Source organism: Typopeltis vanoorti, chromosome 12 (assembly GCF_054136105.1).
Source record: "Typopeltis vanoorti isolate ZY-2024b chromosome 12, IOZ_Tvanoo_1.0, whole genome shotgun sequence".
Classification (NCBI taxonomy): domain Eukaryota; kingdom Metazoa; phylum Arthropoda; class Arachnida; order Uropygi; family Thelyphonidae; genus Typopeltis; species Typopeltis vanoorti.
The window spans coordinates 137,818,553-137,840,443 of NC_143560.1; the positions used below are offsets into that span (position 1 = coordinate 137,818,553).

At 37.4% G+C, this 21,891-nt stretch overlaps 1 protein-coding gene across 2 annotated transcripts in view; it reads right to left on the reverse strand.

The window, feature by feature from the left end:
• The window catches only part of LOC150101250 (gamma-interferon-inducible lysosomal thiol reductase-like), a 62,625-nt gene that overhangs the window by 21,969 nt on the left and 18,765 nt on the right, over window positions 1-21,891 (reverse strand). The window contains exons 2-4 of one of the 2 annotated variants that reach the window (XM_090401566.1): window positions 17,323-17,466; window positions 9,781-9,855; window positions 910-1,005 (exon numbers count right to left, since the gene is read on the reverse strand). In XM_090401566.1, the coding sequence (XP_090257692.1) occupies window positions 910-1,005; window positions 9,781-9,855; window positions 17,323-17,466 (315 nt within the window). The remainder of the gene's footprint in view (window positions 1-909; window positions 1,006-9,780; window positions 9,856-17,322; window positions 17,467-21,891) is intronic. The other variant, XM_090401567.1, reaches the window with a different exon arrangement.

Here is a 21,891-nt window from a genome sequence, read left to right on the forward strand (position 1 = left end):
TTTTCAAAATGGCTGTTTTTAATACTGACACTTTTGTTCAGTGCCTGTCTTAATGAAAATAGTTTACTTTACTTGTTTTTCCGCCATTATTGATTATTGTTTGTGTACCCCTGAACGGCCCAGCACAAACAGGGGTACGCGTACCACCGAATGGGAACCGATGGACTAGAGCAGCGCTTCCCAAACTTATGGATGATATTGTATTTATATTCAATACAAAACGTACACGGGGAAGATTACAAAACTGAAATGCAAATATTACATTTTTAGCATCTTACATACACATGTGACATGGCACACTTAGTCTTAAAACATTTTAAATTTGTTTTCATTATTTCACGCCTCCCCCTCAACAAAACTAACGGCCCCCAAGGGGGTCGCAGCCCACAGTTGTGGAAGAGCTGAACTAAAGAATGCACGGAGGCGTTGAAATCCCCCCCCCCCTCTAATCAAAATGTTTTAAACCGTTGATACATAAACACGCACTTAAATCTGGCAATTTCAAAGAGTTGTGACACAACACGCAATTGTCTGAAGTGCCATTTGGAATAAGCACTCAGACTGAAATGGCTTGGAGAAGCTGTCGACATCGTCAGGGAAGCTTCCTTTACGAACGAAAGTAACAATCTTGTAAAGAAACTTAATTAAATTAGAGTGAAGTGATATTAATTTAAAACGACAGAAGACGAAAGCTGTCCTTTATGGAACTGAGGCTGCACGGATTTTCACTGCTGTTTTTTTTTTTTTTTTTTTAATATTATGGAACTACCATATTTTTGGATTTTAATGAGTGAGTGGGTATCACAAAGAAGGAACAAAATGAAATCGAGTAATAAGAAGAGTCCTCGTCTCCACAGTTTCTTTTCTTATCTGCACCCATTCGCGTTTCGACAGAAGTGGATTTCTTACCTTTTTCCCTGCAGTCTGAGGATGGAACGCAAAGCACATGCAGCGGATGAATGCAAGACTGGTGTTGGTGTTTCTCAGAAGATGAAGTGCGCATGTCTGAAAAAAAAGATAAAAAAAAAAAAAACGTTAAGAATATTTAATGCAATTTTCCCACAGAAAATGCAAACATCATTGAATTATGGGGGTACCATATTTACGTTTAGCATAATTTTATGAATATTGATAGCAATACCGTCTTAAAGATTTAATGACTTTCGCTGTTCATTAATTTTCAGACGTATTTTACGAAGAAGAGAGAGAGAGAGGCTGAATTTTTAAGAGAACGACATCACACATTTTATCGAATTTGAAATATGGATTTTAGGCAGCGGATATTCCCACTGCACGGTGTGAGCTGCTCATATATTGGACGTCCGAAGTGGCTTGAAAAGTTTCCACGTTTGGTCTTTATAGCAGAGATTCCTGCCGGTAAAAAAAAAAAAAAAAAAGTTATTGGTCCTTTCGTACACCATGGTACTAATAAGGTTTACGGCATTTCGCCAGTGGGATTCTCATCACATATATTTGTGTTACCAACACACGTCCAACTGTAAACCAATTTCTCGACCTGTGGATGAAATATGGCTGCGATATCAGCTGCAGTTCTTTTCACCTCTTTGCTGCAGTGTATATTCTGTTGTTTCAGAACTCAATGTATTCAAAACATTTTGCTTCTCTCCCCTCCCTCTCTTTTCAGCTTGAGACCAGCGTTATTTTTACTGGGAATTTTCATTCATTTGCTTCAGTACTACCACTACTCGATATATTCACGGATTTTTTTTTCCTCCAAACCACATCGGCGCATTTTCAGCATCACAGTAATACTGACGCATACCAATAGTTATCTGTCGGAATATAAATTAGGGGGAATTACACGAAATGCTTCTTATTGTTGATTAATGTGATGTTTCTAAACTTGTCATCTAGTGTGAGAATAATCGTTCGTTAGTGGATGCAAGAGTCGGTTGGGCGATCCGCTGTTAGAATCGCGCTACGAATTGTAACGTGTTAAGAGCTATCGAAATATATTATCCCGGATTATCCACATCCACAGACCACAGTTCCGGATAGACTCGACGATATTCGTTTGCACTTGTCACTGCATGTAACAAGTGAATCCGATACTGCTCGTTGAGCAGTGTCGCTACAGATATATTGTATGCTTGCGCGCGTTATTTCTGTGTACGAAACTTTTATTATTGGTGTTTGTTCGTGGTGAGGGTGAAATATTTTTAATAAAGCAATGTTTTAAAAAAAAAATTAGCTAACGCATTTTGATTCCCGTATATAGAGAGTAGATGACGCCGTTTTAGCCCTATCTAACTTTTGGAGATTGAGTGGGCAATTCAATCTCCACTGGTACCCAATCAGAGATAGCTGACCCAAGGCCATCACTAATTAAAAGACGCAGTGAAGAGAGACGGATCAACAAGTGCCGCCATCTCGTGGTCCCTATCCCTACCTCTCATATTTAATGTGTGAAATAATGTGGGTTCTAGGGTCGATTTTCTTGAGTTTACAGGGGCATATGGTTGCCCGCTTGCCCGTGCCAGAGATCGACTAACTCGGGAACCGGTCGAAAAATGGCTTTGAAAATTTTTCTAGTCACCGACTAGATTCGAAACCAAGAAGTCTTCCTTTGTGCGGTCAAGCACCGTGGTGTGCAAACACCACATCCACTGAGCTACACAGGTTACTCTTTCTCCTAAAAAATCAGCTAACGCCTTTTTATTCCCGTATTTAGGGAGTAAGCGAGGCCGCTTTAGTCCTATCTAACTTTTGGAGACTGAGTGGGCAGTTCAATCTCCACTATGTCAATTTACTTATTAATAAATTGGTTACTGATTAGGAAAAAATGAATTAATTTCCTTACTTTGTATATGCAGCACCTCCACTTAAAAGTTTCACCGGCCGCCACTGGTGAGTTCCCTTCTCGCAGCCATTTCATCTGGAGACATTGCACTGACTTGGGAGCTTCATATGCCCCTAATTCATACCAGCTACAAACACGTGATTCGTTATATGATGCAATGCACCTTGTCCACGGGGAAGGGGTCCACTGACTTCTTTCCAAGTGGTGTATGCTGTATATTATTTTATTACTTTTTTATTTATTTTATTAGTACTATTAGTGGAATTTTTATAAACTGTCCCCCAGATCCTTCACCTATTGGAGGGAACAGCAGTAAAACGATTCCGCAGGCAAGCAGCTGGTAACAGTTCGCGAGACCGAACTAGTTGGTAACGAATCTGGAAGCTTCCTGATCAGCTAGTGTCGAAAGCTGCAACCACATATTTTGTCAGTTCATGACTGGAGGTGGAACTGTCGAGACCATGTGTGGCTAGGAGCCCGAATTCCCTCTGTGTGGGAGGTATGTTTGCGAGTCTGCCATCTGTTCCTCGCCAAATACAATGGACCCCAACCCAAAGAAATGCGACTTTACTGCAGATCGCAAAAATTATCTCTAGAAAAATCCCATATAAAAAATCCAAACAAAAAAGTACATGAAAACATGAAAAGTCCAACCCCAAAAAAGCATTCGAAATCCAACCCAACAACGAATTCTTACCAAAAATAAGTTTTAACATCCGCTTGACCAACATCCGTGGCATGTGCACCACCATCACCCAGGGTCATCTAAACCCAGAATTACCATTCCTATCAGAACCTCAAGAACAACAGTTCACCTCAACTGCCCAAAATAAGCAATTCTTCCTGCCACAAGGTCGGTAGGTGCGTTCATCAGAACCGACATACCATGCTGGAGAATGCAAAACCTCGAATCCCTTCTGTTTGATCTGATTACCTCAAAATATCCCTAACAAATCAACTTTTCCTTTTCATATGCTCTCTCTCTCTCTCTCTCTCTCCAATTTCTGTTAACTACTCTGATCTCTTCAACTCTCTCTCTCTCTCTAGCCTTGACTCTGCAGTCAAATTATCCCAATAACGAGGTCATCCTTCTTGGGAACTTCGTTTACAACTCATACTGGCTTCACTTTTCCTGTTTCACTAATCAGGCAGGCATAGATTCTGATCACAGCTCATCAATCTTCCTACCAGAATAATTAATCCCTCAAATTTGCAAACACACGTGACATCTTCCTAACAAGCTCTCCTTACAAGTATACTGTGGTTATTAGTTCTCCTCTTGGTAACTCGGACCACAACCTCATACAAGTCTCTTTTGCCACAGAACAGCTTCCACCCATCAGTTCACAGTCTCGTGTCCTTCGACACTACAAGGATACCAAACAGAACGACATCCGTGACTTCTATTCCTCATTTACCTGTTCCAACTACTGCTTCCGTTCTTTTGATCTAAACACTTGCTGAGACCGAATAACCGAAATCATGATCACAGGAATGAAGACCTTCATCCCTTATTCCAGTTCAAATCCTCTCATTTAAGTCATGGTGTCCAAAATTGTGCACCAACGCAGTAAAAGAAAAAACTCTGTATACAATGAATGGCTCAAAAACAAAACTCCAGCTGCTCTCTCTGCCTATACTGTAGCCACAACAGTTGTAAAAGAATCATCACCAAGTCCAAATGAGACTCTCAAAGAGCCAAATGGCTGTCGCTCCTTCTAGTCCCTTGCCAAGGCCATTAGACATGACCTCTGCACACCCAGGTTTCCACTACACTCACACCAGATGGCCCTGTAGTTACCTCATCTAAAGACAAGGCCGACTTACTGGCATCAGTCTTCTCTTCTAATTCCTGCATTGATGACCTGGGCAAAGTTTCCTCCACTCCACAAAGAACGGCTTCCTCCGTGTCATCCATAGTCTTCTGCTAAAAAGAAATCCAAAGAATCCATGATAACCTGAACACAAACAAGATATCTGGTCCTGATGGTATCCTACCCATTGTGCCTCATAACTAACATTACCCCTTCAATCTATCCTATTCAACTGGCATCTGCCTGACAACATGGAAACATGTCCACATCCAGTCCATCCCAAAGAAAGGTGATCAAAGTCAACGAGCCAACTACCGTCCAATTACTCACGTTTCTGTTCTCTCAGAAATTATGGAGAAGGTCATGAACAGCCAACTCTTGAACCATCTAGAGATCTACCAATATAATCAGTGACCAACAGTATGGATTCGGCCACTCGCAATCTACAGCTGATGTTCTCGCTTTCGCCACCCACCTCTGAATTCAGGCCATGGATTGGGAAATTGGGAGAAACTTACATGGTTGCATGGCACTCGTGTGCCGTAGGTCTTGTGGCCTGTCGTGTGAGGGTCAGATATAAAACTAACTAGCTAAATAAATAAAATATTGTATACGATAAAGGGATCAACCTGTAATTAAAACTCCTCTCTTTCCTGGGGCAGTTTGGGACTTTTCAGAAAGTTGAAATTCGACATGTTTAAAAATAAATAAATGAAATAAAAAAAAAATAAAAAAAAGAAACTGTTACACACTAGTGGCGGAAAAAAATAGAAATTTCAAAATAGCTAATAAGCTATAATAGCGTTAAATTCGTTAAAATCATTCCTATCGACTTACAATAATTTTGGTTTTGTAACTGAAAAAAATTCCGACTGAAAAAAAAAATGTTGCATTGATGGCTCAGTTAATCGCATAAGTAATGGAGTTAATCAAAATCTCATAACTCGAATTAAAATAAGCGAATTTTTTTTTTTTTAGTGTGAGATTGTCAGAAAGAACCCACAATCTGACGGTGGTTGAAATCAGGAGAAATCTGATATTTTAACGCGATTTATTTCGTTTAGTTGGATGCCTTCTAACTGTTTATAATGCCGCTCACGTACCTTAAGGCGGTACTTTAATGATTGGGAGATCACCAAAGGCCGACGAGAAAAATGCAAGAAAAGAAAGTGCTCCAATTTCACTCCGAAAAAAAAAAAAAAAAAAAAAAAAGGTTCCGGGAAAAACGCGCACACTTCAAAATCCCCTACGGCAGTGACGGTCAACTTACGGCTCGCCAAAAGTCAAATGACAGACGATTTCTACAATATCCGTGCGCATACTGGGCTCATATTCGCAAGTTGTCGAGCTTGCAGAAAAAAGGCACAAAATCTCTCTCTCTCCTGTGAACTATTTAGGGGAATTGCAATGCTTTAAACTTAACTCTTTAATTTAGTTTAACCCTTAACATTTAGGAGCTTTACATACATTTAAAAATATTTAAATTTAAATGCAGGAGATAAAATGATAATTCTGTATTCTCATCTAAGAGAGACGATCGTCGTCATTCGTCTGCCCTGCAATGGATTAAACTTGAAGAATCTTCACCTGGGGGCAAAGATTCCACTTGGCAGGATATTCTAAGTAGTAATGGATTTAATCTCTTTTTTTAGGTATTTGATTGACCGCTGGTAAGGCCGACGAGTTCGAACCCGACTTGATAGCAAAATAAAAGCGAATTTATTTTACTGTTTTGTGTTTGGGTAGTACAACCACGCGTTCATGCCTAGAGTCGTGAGTGCCGTGTAATACTTCTACTGCTCTGTCCATTTAAACCGCAAAATAGATAAATAAAATATATAAAATAAATAAATAATTAAATTTATTCATAGAAATATTTGAATCGCAAATGCAATACATAGAGATGTTTATGGAAACTACAGAGAAAGTCAATCCAGGAATAGATACAGGTACTGTCCGACCACAGATGCAAGACCCTCCGATGGCAATGTGCCAAGGAAAGTCAATTCATGTTGATGGGGAGAAAGGAATAAGGCGATGTGCGAATTCACTACCAACACGAGAAGTCACGTGCTTTATACGTAAAATTTTCCAACTGTTGTACAAGCAAAATCGTTACCACTTTAAAAACTGGAATTTTCATAAAAGAAAAGCTAATTTTCCGACGTATAATAATAAACACTCATCATTGATTACCCCATTGTCGGAATGGATTCGCCTTCTGCCATGCGTAGAGGTGTCGCATCCGTGGTCGCACAGTATATGGCATCAATCATTAGCAAGTCAACTGCTAAGAATATTAAGGACATTGAAGAAACATTCATCTTCTGGGATGCTTTTCTGCTCACAACAAGAGGGGTGCTTGAACCGTGTAATTATTCCGAAGTGAGGCACGGAGTAGCGAACTGAGGGTCATCCTGCAGGGATTTGTAGCAGTATAACAATGAAACTTGCCGTCGTCCTTACACAGCCCCAAGACCTTCGCCAGGCTAGATCGCGCCTTGAGGGAAACAATTAAATATCGCCCTTGATTGATTATAAGACAAAAATATAGCAAACTTTCCAATTGCTGTTTTGTTTTTATTACAAGAGAAACGTTAATGCAAAACGATTACATCTTCTTCTTCTTGGCTTTCCGTATTAGGCAATCGTTTGCCTGTAACGTTTTCAAGGGTTTAAAAAGTCTTCTCTCAATCTCCTCTTGGGTCTTGTTCTCTGTCCCTTTTTGGTTTTTATTTCCAAGCAATATTTGGCGATCTGGCCTCATGCATTCTTTCTATGGGGGTTTTCCAGTTCTTTCTATAGTTTGCGATGTCTTCTGTTATGTTAATTATGGATAACTGTTTTCTTATTTCTTCATTTCTTATCTTGTCTATTCTTTTATGGCCTGCAAGCAGTCTTAGGAACTTCATTTCTGCAGCATCCATTGTCTTTTATCTCGTTCTCCTCAAGTCCAAGTTTCAGTGCCCTATTTCAGAACTGGTTTGGCTCTTATTTTATAGAGTTTTATCTGAATTGTTCTCGACATCTGTTTGTTGAAGTGTCTGTTCAAAGGTCCAATGACTGCTAGGAATTTCTGCTTTTCTTATGCAATGTCGATTTCTCTATGGGGGCTTGTGTAATTTCCCAGATATTTAAATTTGTTCACTTCTTCTATTACTTTGTTGTGGATGAATAGTTTGCATCTTTCAGATTCTTTACCTTAAAGTGCTATTGATTTCGTTTTATTTATCGAGATTTTCATGTCATACTCTTTCTATTGAAGAAAACTGCACGGATTGAACGATTACACAATAATATTAATTAAATGTTTGCTCTACGAGGATATCGCACAATAAAACTGTTTATAAGCTCTTCTAAGTTTAAATTATAAGCCATGTCCTCCTCTATCGATATGGTTGCTAGACCAACCAATCTTTCTTGAGTCATTGCTGTTCGATTAAAAATAACTTTTTAATGGAATTTAAAAATAAAAATTAAAAATCAGTTAAGCTTGGAAAAACTTCTTTCCGCACTTGCTACGCTATCAGGAATTGTTAACAATATCCTTAGAGCGGTGGTTACGTTGTGATAAATTTCTACAAGATTCTGGTTATATCTAGATGATAAAATTTGGCGAGGACCACTTTTCTCTTGTATTATTTTTGAGAGAATTTTTATTTCTTCATTTTTTTTTCTTTTTAATTCTTCAATAAATCAATTGCATCAGATGTTTTTCCACTGCTCAAAATCCAAGTCTTTACAATGCTTTAATATTTCGTCCGAACTCCAGTTATGTAAATTATTTATATTATATAAAAATCCAAATCACCATTGCATGCAAATACCTTAAGTGAAATTCAATAAAACTACAGGACTTGCTTTTCGTGCGTCTGCAGTGTAGTAGCTGTTGCGGAGGGCGTATTTGTTACCGCAGGGAGCAAGTTACTATCGCAGTTTGAGTAGGAATTTAAATTCATTTAAATTATCTTTAAATTAATTATTTTTCTTAATGATTCCACTAAACGCCGCATGTTTGTAAAATATCTTCTGGCCGTAATACGGCGCCTAACGCAATATGGCTGAATGCGCGTCATTTTTAAGCGGCGCCGTGAGGCAGGCACAACCCAATTTCAGGATGGCATTTAACCTGGAAACCGGCTCGAGGAAAGCTGCCTATCCATCCACTCGAAAAAAAAAAAAAAGTCAGAATATGAGCAGAAAAACGTTCGTGTGAAACCACCCACTCACCATAAGGGACTGCCCATTTCTACGCTTAAGAACGATTCTTCCTCCTGAAGAGAAATAAAACAAAACAATTAAATGAATAATGTTGTCCACAGGGTACGCAGAATGACATCGTGTCGGCACTGGTGTGCGTACCAGATTTGCTCTCTAACGATGTTCTGCTCGCTCTTCATCCTGCTGTATTAAGCTATTTTTTTTTCTCTTTTTCTTTCAGTTATCGCCTTTCCCCTAAGAAAGCGTCTGAATGTTGAAACGTGTTCGAGAAACCTCCATTAAGAAAGTGACGATTGTTTGTAAATGCAGGAAGTGGATCGCCCCGCAGAGCCATTTCCGATTGCGGAGTGCTCAAACTGTGGCGTGAAAGCAGAGTTTTCACATTATCTAATCCCCCCCCCCCCCCCCAACAGTATCGATGTCAACACGCTTATAACCTTTCACGCGCGCGATTCACAGTATTGATCGTCGTGAATTCTCAGAAGCTAAGACGTTCTTACTGAGAGATATCCGCAGCTTGTTAGCTTTCGAAAATGCCCCCCCCCCGCCGATTATTGCCAATTTTCTCGTATTAATACGTGCATTGGAACACTGAAGCGAACGAAGCCTTTTCGTAGAATTTATCCCCATTCTAATGTTTCCACCTCCCCATAAGAAACATTACGTCGCCTAATTAAGGTTCGCGTGACATAAAAGCCAAATTTTGTTTTCCGCAGATCATGGCCGACCTTATTTAATTCTAGGGGCCCCACATGATTCTTTTATGTCCTGGAAAAGGTCATTCCTCTCGTAAATGTCGAGACCCATTTATGGGTGAGTTCTTAATTATCTATATTTCATATTCAAAGGTTAAATCGATTTACGTTTTGTATCCTGTTTAGAAAACCGTGGAAGCACCGAACGATGTCATTTGGAGTAACTTACTTGAACAACGTTTCCGTAGCATTCGTCTTCGCCGTGCTGACAAGTGAAATTCCACCGTCCTTTGATAAACGTTGACTTGCAAAAGAAAAAAAAATATACACAAAATAAGAGAATGGTCTTATTTTTTCCTAATTCAGTAAATCACGCAAACAAAATAAATAAAACATTCGCAATCTAAAATGTTTCATTAAAAAAGCAAAATTAAGTGAAAAAAAATACTAGAATTACAGCATCAATGACTTGGCGTTTTAAGTACTAAATTAAGAGCAAATATTTTAACTTCCACAAAGTATAAGCAACCACCAGGAATTAGATTTCAAAAAATCTTAGTTATCCTAAAATTCTTAAACGGTTTTCATTAAACTCTCTCTTTTCTTTAATTTTGAATTTCTGTTAACAAATGAGAGCTGCAAACAGATTGGCTCCCCAAAAGAGTGTCCATCCAATTAGATATCACACGCGCAGTAGAGTGCTAAAAGAAAAATAAAAACCAGTAAAAGCGAGAAGGTTTTAAATGAGCTTGTTGGCGCGAATTTCTCTTTCACGTGCGGTAGATTAAGGGTGCCTGCACGTGTACAGCACGTCAGAGTAAAAGTGGTCTGTGGAAAAGTGGTCTGGAATCTTACCGATGTTTATTTTCTTGAACAGAGAGAGAGGTTTCATAAGAGTGAAGTCAAAGTGCACATGGGCGATGACTAGCAGCTGCTCGTGTATAGGTTTAAAGGCTGGTTCATTGGAATAAGGCCCGCGACAATACAGGTAATCCTCGTATAACGCGATACTTATACAACGCGGTTTGTTTACCGTATAAAATGTTTCTTTTGAAAATTAACTTCGTTTTCTGCCAGGAGAGCGCATTAAAAATCAAAGTGTGTTCGTCTCAAGCTGAGCACTTTCTTTCCTGGTGAGTTGCATACAATATGTAATGCGTTTTTATGTAAAAATTTATTTTTACAGTTCGTATCGGTATTAATACGTATCGTTTTACAGGCATCGATTTTCTGTCTCTTCATATCTTCTGGGGTCCATATTTGAAAGAAATGCTCCGCATGGGAATTCTTTATTGCGCAAGGCAGTAGAATTACGCGACTTTTACCAACCACCACGGCTTTTCTTCGAGAAAGTTATATCCGTTTTCAAAATGCGTCCGTACAAATACATGTGTGATGTGCTTTAGTGCGTGACCAAACACTGGAGAAATCGATCGACTTCTTATCATATTCGAATAGTTCAAAAACTGTTCAGGTCACTTCTGGTTTACAATGAAGGTGATACATTCGGCTGATGCGCATCCTATACTACGGGTGAATATTTTGTAAATTTACGGAGAGTCCTTTTGCAATACTGAGAAATTGAACGGAATTCTTCCTCAGCGACAACCTTGAGTTCCTGAAGAAAACAGATTCCTTACAGGATTTGAAACAGCATAAAATTTTGCAAATTTGTTTGCAAAATTTTATGACATTCTTACATTCTTACAGCTTTCATGATGGATAACGTTTGGTTACATTGATCCCGAGATCGCAAAATATACTAGATTTAAGTACTGCCTACTAAAAGACTTTTAGTACTCTTTTAGTACTGCCTACTAAAAGACCACGAGATACACGCGGTATTCGACATGGTAAAATATCTAGTGCAGTGGTGACGAACCTTTTTATGTCCGCGTGCCAAAAGTTTACAAATCGAGTTGCTGACGTGCCCGGCACGTCAGCAACTAATTAATACAACACTAAATAATTAATTAACATCAATTAATACAAAATCAATTGCAGAATTTTATTGATTCAAGTTTAACAATTAACATAGAATTTCATAAAAATGAACTCATAATTTTTATTATGATTAATTTTATTAATTAATCTCATAATTAATTAATCTCAAAAACTCATAATTAATTTGACATACACATTGTCGTGTACAAATCAGTATCAACCTTTTATTAATTTATCACTATATCTCTTTATTATTGAGATTTTTGCTGTTGTGCATTAGATGCCAAATGCTTTATATCAGGTTCATATTTTGTCACCTTTAGTAATACACACGCCGAATGAGATTCATCAGTCATTCTATTCCTTAAACTGTCTTTTATAAAATTTATTTCGAAAAATAATGACTCACAAGCATATGTAGAGGAGAAAATTGATAATATAGCCATCGCTAGTTTTTTTAAACAACAAAAGGTTTCAGGAATGGCATTCCAAGTTCTCTATATTTCCTCTTCTGCATTCTTTTTAATTGCGCCCAATAATCGATCATTTTCCATTATTTCCAAGTCGTTTCTCAAATCTACAAACTTTTGTTTCCATTAGATTGAAAATCGATTAGTTGCATTTCTACATCTTCCAAATTCAGCCACTCAAACATCCAAATTGAGTTTATCTGCTGATGTGTCCGGATGCAAAATGAATTTTGATGTCTCTGCAAATTGCCTGAACTGCGTAAATCTTGAAGAAAATTCGTTGATTATCGACTGAATAACTGTAGAAAACTCTTTTGTCAATTAACTTGATCTGTTTTTTCATGGGATTCTAGATCTGCAAAGTATTTTTTTTTGTATTTGGAAAATATCGGAATGTTTTGGAAATAACGTCACGATTAAAAATTGGTAATTTAGCTTCGAATGCTTTGATTAAATCAAACATGACAATAATTGTCTTGTTAACACCTTGCAGTTTAGCATTTAATTCATTTAAATGTAAACACAAATCAGTAAAAAAAACATTAATTTCGAAAGCAATTCGACGTTCATTAATTGATTGTATTTTTCAATGATTTCCTCATTATGTAAAAAAAGTCTGATTTCATCTAAACATTCAACAAATCTTTGAAGAACTTTCCCCCGACTTAACCATCGGACGTTGTTGTACATAAGTAAACCATTGTACACCGAGTTTACCTCACTTAATAATTCTATAAATTTTCGTTTATTTAAAGCGCGTTCCGATATAAAATTGACCAATTTTGTTACAATGCTCATATCTTCCAGTGGCTTGAAACTAGCCTTTGCGCATAAAACCTGCTGATGTATAATACAATGAACACCCAGAACTGAATGTCCAATATGTTTCGTAAAGAAATTGACGAACCCATTTTCCTCTCCAGTCATACTGCAAGCACCCTCCAAAATTGTATCAGTAGTTACTGATACAATTTTGGAGGGATCTATATCTCTTTCAGCAAGTGCATTTACAACTGCGTTGCAAATATCTATTCCTTTTGTTGTTGTTGTTGCTAACGATGTTAAACTTATCAATTCTTCTTTGATGTTATTCACAACATAGTAACGAATAAAAATTGCTAAACGAGCTGATCCAGTTATGTCAGTACTCTCATCAAGACAAAGAGAAATTAAATCAGAAGATTTTATATCTGTTTTTTGCAGATGAGTCATATTTTTAGCCATTTCTATGATTCTATCTTTCACCGTGTTTCTAGCCAAAGGCATATCTTTTATTCTTCGAATAATTTTTTCCTTGTTTTCAAAATCTTCAAAGAGAACTGGTGCGCATTTTAACCACGCTTCTTTTATATATTCCCATTACTAAAAGGTTTCCCGTGTTTAGCAATTACATTTGAGGCAAAAAAAAACTAGCAGCAGTTATATTTGAACGAGTGCCGATAAATGTCATTAGGGTTGTTGACTGGATATTCCTATTTTTAATTGCCCGAGCAATAAATTCTTTCCGTTCGTCCTTGCTTTTCTCAAGGAGCGATTTATGGTGTGTCTCATAATGCAGTTTTACTGACGACGTTCTGCACACTACTGTCCCGGAGCGTAAAACGTATATTGCTTTATTGTCTTTATTAATCATGCCATACTCAGTCTTCAGTCCACCAGCTTTGGAACTCTCTGCTGCTTGACTGTGATAATTTTCGCCAGCCATGTTCAGTAGAAGTATACCAAAATAATTCACAATTTAAATCAAATGCATTTTTTATAGTTTCAAAAAAATCGACATTTTATTAAATGCCTAAATTAAATTATCTTTATAATTCCCATTTACAGTAGCAAAAACAAAACCGTGCACATACGCAACAACAATGCACTTGCCGCTGCTTATTTCTGCCTACTGGCGGATGCGCGGTGCGAAATGCATAATGAACGCACGTGCGATTAGAAAAGGGAAAAGTCAGGGAATCCTAAGGATCAGTCGTTCTTTTTCTATAAGACTGTATTTTTATTTTTTCTTACTGTATTAGAGGGCTCAGTCTCAACAAACTTACTCGTAAATACCTTTCCCATTTTTTTAAAGTTCATACATTAAACCAACATAAGTTTTAACATTATATACATTAAGTGGATATTAAATCCAACATTATTTCAAAGCCGACTACAGAAACTGTAGATGTTTTGTGGGAAATTTGACTAGCGAACTTACGGGAATACACTCTCCGCCATACTACCAGTGGCTCTAGCGGTCCAACTCGTAGTATGGCGGAGAGTGTATTCCCGTAAGTTCGCTGGTCAAATTTCGCACGAAACATCTATAATTTCTGTAGTCGGCTTTGAAATAATGTTGTATTTAATATCCCCTTAATTTATATAATTTTGTATCGCCGATGTGAAGCCTTTTGGCTATTTATTTTAATAAATAAGTATTATGAATAAGTATATAAGTATAAGAGCATATAAAAGGGAAGATAAATGGAAGAAGAGGACAAGGAAGACGAAGAAAATCTTGGCTGGCAGATATCAGACAGTGGACTGGTATGAACTCTGAGAGACTGCTCAGAATAGCTGAGAATCGCTCAAAATTTGCCAAGGTGGTCGCCGACCTCCGATAGGAGATGGCACTCAAAGAAAGAAGAAGTAGTATTAATAATTAATTATGGCATAATCATAAAGAGTATTAATACACTATGGTGTAGCATGTTGACAAATATAAAAGTACGCATTTAAATTAGTTATCAATCACAGGACTGATGCTACAATATTGTAGTTTCCTCAGGCCAACATCATTAAATTAATTTGTGGTAAGTTTCATTGACATATCCCACTCTGATCACTAAAAATGTATAATATTATTCAGTATAAAATTGATTATAATGATGTTAGTTTGAAAAAAACAAAAAAAAAATGTAGTGAAGTCACCATTGAAGCCAGTGGAGCAGGGGAAGCAGCAGGAGGACGTCGACTTGTCGGCGAACGCTTACCGTCGAATATAACTTGCCCTCGCGTTCAACTGGCACCTCTGATTTCACTTTACGAAAAAAAGACGTTAACAGGTTTTGCATATATACCTCCCACACAAAAAACAACACGCCCTCCCCAACAGCCATTATACTGCAGATGCAAGAAAAAAAAATAGTTTTATTGTATCCCTGAATAAGGTACAGAGGCTTTTGCAGTCTGTGTAATATATTTCTCAGCAAATAGTGCAATTAGAGACAGCTGGAATAAAAACACACTAATTAATGAATCACATGTCCCCTCATACAGAAACTACGCTGTATAAACTCGAGCAAAACCATATGTTGCACTGGAAACACACTAACTAAAAACTATTGTCCAATTTTTCAATTACATGAAATAAGTGTTTGTTTTATTGCATTTGAAATTCTCGATGTCATTATAACAGATCACAAAGGCTATTATTTATTAATGTCAAATGCAAACTTCAAATAAAATAAAATTCTACCACCAATTGAAACATGCCATATAATGCGTGTGTGAGTCCCCCTGCCAGCTCAAACGCAAAGAAGCAGCAATAGAAATCAACCAAGGTTTGAAACTTTGTGTGAGTTGAGCCCACCGGTAATGAGAACGATAAACGACACCCCCGTCGTGAATGCCTTAAAACTAGGAAATAGATAGTGAATGTTGTTATGACAGTTTCATATGTTATGGAATTCGGTTGAAAAAAATTAGCATTTCAACTCCACAATTGTCGGTTGCCTTTCTTTGACTTTGGGTCGCGTGATCTTTTGTTAAGACCGCCCCAATCATATGCACGTCATCATAGCTGCTGTCTCGTGTAAAACAAAATTTAACTTGTACGTATTGTAATAATTAAAAAGAAAAGTTGAATAATTTATAAGCGTATAAAAAGATATCACTTGTAAATCGTTGACGTGCCAGCAAAATTCTCGGGCGTACCATAGGTTCGCCACCACTGATTTTCTAGTGTATGGGATCTGCAGTGGCCGACAACAAAATTACTGCACATCTGAACATCTCTGAGGCATGTGTTTTTTATTTTTATTTATTTATTTATTTATTTTTTTTTAAAAACGGACCTGTCATACGGTCTCATATTCCAGAAACGGAACTGGGACACTTATAGACTTAATTGCATTGGAGTGATCCAATCTCAAAGAAAGAAGAGCATATTTCTCTAAAAAAAAAGGTATTTTCATACTCTGAATTACATTAAAGTTAAGGCGATGCATCTTCATTCGCTCTCTTAATGAGTTTGGGATCTACTCTGGTTTCGTAAATGTGGTGCAATAATACAGCGTGCCAATAATATCGCAAAGCCATTTTCCAGTGGGTGGAAGATGAAAGAAAATAAAACTCCATCCTTTGAAAATAAAAGGAGAAATCTAAACTAAAGTTTAGATTTTCACTCCGCCTTCACTTTCAGTATTCGTTACACGCTAACCAATACAAAAATAGTTGGTTCTTTTTATTTATTTTTCTGGCCGTCGTGCAAATGATGGGATAAGAAATTATAAGCGCATTAGAATTAGCACAATGGACGAGGATCCCGCCCTGGCATCAACGTGTCTTTCTGTTCTTCGGACCTCTAAAAAGCAGTGCGATTTCCTCTCCGTGATGAAAATCGCAGCTTTACAGTGCAGTGGGTACGGAACAGTAACTCGCAGTCTGAGAGAACACCGTACTGCGAACAACTGATGTATTAGTAAGTGATAATAAATCAATTAAATGTGATAATACTAATGATAATAAGAAGAATCATCTTTACATTGAGTAGCACATGGTCCAATGCCATAAATGGAACTCTGGTGAGTGTATTATCAGCTGAAATTTTTCCAACGTCGTAGCCATTTTGCCTTCACAGTTTGGAGTTTTGCCAACTGATTGTTTAAAGTCGCTTCTTTAAGTGAACGGTGCGACTTGTCTCTGAACTTGAATAAATTATTTATTTGTTGTATGGGAACACTGCAGTTGTTTATTCGTTACAGTTATATGCCGGGGGGAGGGGGATAGGACAGTGAACAAACGTTGTGAGTTTGCGTACTATTATGTCTCTGTATCACTATTATACCAGTATACCAGTTTTTTCCCTTTACCCCCAGAATCTCGGGGTTTTCATCCAGCAAAACAGGTAAACTGGCCCGGAGAACACCAAGCAATTTATAATTTCATTATTAGACTCGTTTTTGCAACAAACTGTTGGAATGAACATGCAGTCCACCCCCTTACTGTTTACGCAGATAACATCGACCATTGGGAGGATTAACTGTACACTTGCTTAATTCAGTTGGAAGTCGCAAATTTTTAAATAACTATTCGATTCAGTTAAATTATTCCATCTCCCCATCCACGCTTATCCTATTAATAATATTCGTTACCTTGGCATTTCCATAGGGAATCATGGAGACACTGGTGATATTATGCAGTTTCTGGTACGTTGGCCACAGCTGTTTTGTAATGAATTCGATGCTGTCGGGACACAAGGACTCGTAATAGACATCCAGGGTTACTTGCTTCGGAATCTGAAATGAAATGAAATGTAATTTAATGACATTTCGTCCATAAAACTTTTAATATCGCCATCGTTATTATTCGAATTTGTGCTTTTAAATACGACATTAATGCATTATTTAAATTTAAAATGGAAATTGCTAATGTTGTTAAGATAGTTGTGGTCATCGTAAACATTTCGCACATTGTTACTATCCCTTACGTCGCGTAAGGCAGCGCTTCCCAAACTGTGGGCCGCGGCCCTCTAGGGGGCCGTAGGTTTTGTTGAGGGGGTCGTGAAATAATGAAAACAATTTAAAATGTTTTAAGACTAAGTAGATTTTTTTTATTTTAAAAGAAACGTATTTAACTTTTATTATTTCTTTTTTTGTTATTTTTTATATTTTAATGGAAAAATTCACACATTGGTGTTGGTTCACAAACTTTGCTTCCTGCGTATTTCGGCGCTTAACGAATATTATTAATTGTATTTACTTCGAATGCTCTCCAGGGAAGCTCCAAATCTTCCTGTCCCTTTCATCACGCGTTCGTAATCAGGGACTGTTCATATTGACATACATATCAAAACTCGTTTCATATTATCCTGTCATCCAAGCTAGTTTTCTGTTACCAATAAAAGTTTCGCATATACTTCACACATGAAAAAAAGCTTAAACAAGTTCATGTGGGGAGATAGTAACTCGCTTGCAGTGGTAAACAACACGCCCTCCCTAAGAGCCACTATACTGCAGAGGCAATCAAAACAAGTACTTTTATTATGCCAGTGAATAAGGTATGAGCAGTCTGTGTAATATATTTCTCAACAAATAGTGCAATTAGAGACAACTGGGATAAAAACACACTAATTTATAAGTCACATGTCCCCTCATACAGAAACAAAACCATATGTTGCATGGGCAAACACAGTATCTAACTAAAAACTATTGTTATCAGTTAGATGTGTGTGAGTTCGATTTCCCAAGGCAGCAATAAAATTCAACCGAACGTGTTAAAATTCGTTAAAGTGTTAAAACTAAGTAATATATATATATAATAAATGTTATGGTAGTTTCGCATATGGAATTCGGTTGAAGAGAGTTAGCATTTCAACTCAATTGTCAGCTATGTTTTTATCTTTCGGTTGCGCGATCTTTTGTTAATACCGCACCAATCATATGCACGTTTTAATCACCTGCCTTTGCTGTCTGTTTCGCGTTAGGCTTAATTCCCTTAAAGGGAGAAAAGTCACAAAAGAGAAAAATGTTCCTGGTCCGGGAATTCCCTTATTCAGGTAATATTCACTAATTTCATGTTATCAGTCTGTGGTGTGCCAGTATCGGTAAGTGGTGATATTATTTGATCTATTTTACATTAAAAAATTTAACCCTGAGATGTATAAGTGGCTGATAAAAAATTTAAAAAAAAAATCCCGCGAACAATCAGAAACAGACAAAAAAAAAAAAGAGGACAGTATTTCATATTTTACCAGAACAGCCCGCATCATCTTCAGAACCAAACGGTAAGAGGCAAAAAATGTAATATATGCATTTGATTTTTGCAATATTCGCTGTGTATGTTTTGTATTGAATATAAATACAATAAATATTATAATATATCTCTCTATTACGATTTTTTTTCGAGGGAGCCGTGAAATATTTTAATTTTTGCATATTGCGGCCCTCACATCCAGAAGTTTGGGAAGCACTGGCGTAAGGGATAGATGATAATCCGGAAACTAATCCAGAGACAAACATGGAACCGAGCGATGAAAGTCATCTACCATCCAATGCCATTGTGCTCCGTGTTTCCCAGTTCCTCCTTTCTATCTGTTTTAAATGCCTTTGGAATATTTTGTCCCTAAACTTCGCTAACCGTCCGACAATCTCAGGAAATAGTTTCAGTGACAGTCCAAAAAGAACTTTAGTTGCGACATGAACTTGAAAGTTCATGTCGCAACTAAAGTTCGAAATTTGACTAGACTTTTAAGTATACTTTTAAAATGAAGATCTTTGCCTTTTCCTCAAGGAAGTTCTATTACATTTTGAAACTGACCGACCTGACTTTTCCGATATCTGAGTTAATACATCTGGTATTAATCTGGTGTAATCTGGTGTAATACATCTGAGCACTCAAAATATCTTTGCTTTTGACATGCGAAGATTTGAAAATTCAGAGAAAAGATGCTTCGAAGCATTCGTCGTTAACGTTTAGCAAATTGCTTCGTCCATTTTAATTTTATGGCGAAAAAAAAAATTGTGTTTGGTGAATTTTTACGGAGGAAATGTTTGGCCGTGAAATGAAAAGTTCTCTTTCGTAGGCTACGTTTCTTACGTGGTTGTGAATTTCGAAGCTTACATAGAATTTCCACAAGCTGCCATTCTTCCCTCTTTTCTTTCAAGTTAATGGAGTGGGTGGCTGGGACAAATCCAAGAAAATTGTCATTTGTACCACAAAACCATTAAAACTTCTTTTAGACGGATTAACCTAACGACGTCACTTGACTGACGTGATTCCGCACAGGATTACTTGTTACGTCCAAGTATCGCTGCAATACGCAGTGAGCTTTCGTACGAAAAAAAAAAAAAAAGAAGCATAAATCCATTTTCTTTGCTTCTCTATCAAGATGAAGAAGTTCCCAGAATAAACGAAGTGCGTCACTTTTGGGTGTCGATCCCAGGACAGGATCTGCGCAGAATCCTTTACTGGAATCTTAAATCTTTTCCCACATCATTTAATTCCCGTTCTATAAAGTGTTGGTGGAGGTGAAGCAGAGATTGTTTGACCGCTAAACATAAGAAATATCCTTTCCATTCCTAGTATTCATCTAATCCCAGTGTGCTAGAGAAAACAGGAATAACTGATTTCTGGATAGATTATTTATTACTGTTTTTATCTAACAAATGGCAAAAGACTTCTTGTTACTTTGAGTCCATTCCTTCAATTTTTGTTTTTTCAGTTTATGGATCACCAAGTTTCATCGTAAACTACGTCTCGTACATATTTTGACCAATGAACTCTGTAGTGTTATGTTGTTATTGCCTTTCATTCAGTGCAAAACTGCGACAGTAACAACAAAATGCTTCGGGAGGATTTGAACAAGCTCATGATTTACTTTTTTCTTTTTTTTTTAATGATGAAATATTTGATGGACAGGAAGCTCACAAACGGAAGCAAAGACGATGAGCTCAAAGCAAGAAATATTACTAATTATCGTCCTAACGATGTTCCCAACACACTCCCGCACGCTTCTTAACTCGGGACCGGTCTTCGAATGCAGACATAATTTACGGTCTGCAGTAGTTTCCGAATTATCCAACCCTTAACTATGCACCAATATACGCAGCCCACACATGACGTTTTTGTACGATGGGTCTGTAAACCTTTCGTCATCGGGATATTCATATTCCCAAAATACAAAAAAAGCATCGACGTAAACCAATAAATAAATAAACGATTGTTCAAACAGATATGTAAAAGAGGTACGTGAAGGTATTTTAAGTATGCGTGATAAGGGAAAACAGTTCTGTTTGCGCAGGCAGCATACTTAAGTACGAGATGGAAATTCCTTTTTTATTTATTTTGTGGTTGTCAGATCAACTAACTGCTGCCACATTCTGTCATTTTTCATTGGTTAGACATAATCTGAGAAGTTATCAAGCTGAACTCCCTACTCAGTGGTCGATACTTTTATTTTTACTCGAGTTCGATTCTCTTCATGATGGGGGGGGGGGGGGGATATTTATGTGGTCCTCTTTAATTGAAAACAAATTAGCAGGGTTTTCACTTCTGTAATTCAATTTTTAAAATTTTTTTCTTACTTTCTCTTTTTAAAACTCGGGTTTTTCTTCTGAAAAAAAACAGCCAGAAAATACCCGCATTTAACAAACAAAGAGATCACGTTGTGGGTGGTTAGTGTAAACAGTGGATCACGTAGGTTGTGTTGTATCGAGTGCGCTCACGCGATGACTCCACGGATGTGCCACTTTAAAGAATGTAGAAGAGATTTTTGCTGAATATTTTGTACTTTAGCAACATAATCGAAGACTAAAATTATATTCTTGTTTTTATCGGTATCTCAGGATTCAGGCGTGAGCAAACAAAAGTTTCCATGCCTTCACCCTTAAGCTGCTTGTACACAGAGGTAGTTGTGACTGCACAAGTCCTAGTATCCCACGATGCTCGGCGCATCGACATCCCACCCTGCCATCATGAGAGGAGTCGCTACTCAGTCTCCAACCTTTATTGCGTTGTCCTCATCGGTGAGAACTGGATCCGTGGTATTCTCAGCTAACTCTATGGCAGAGAAATCCTCATGGTTCCACAATATAAGTAGCAAAATGGCGAACTCCACATGATTAGAATACTCTAGATCAGCGATTTTCAACCTTTTTCATAACACGGCACACCTAGACTAGTTATTAAAATTCTGCGGCACACTAAAAATATATTCGTTTAAT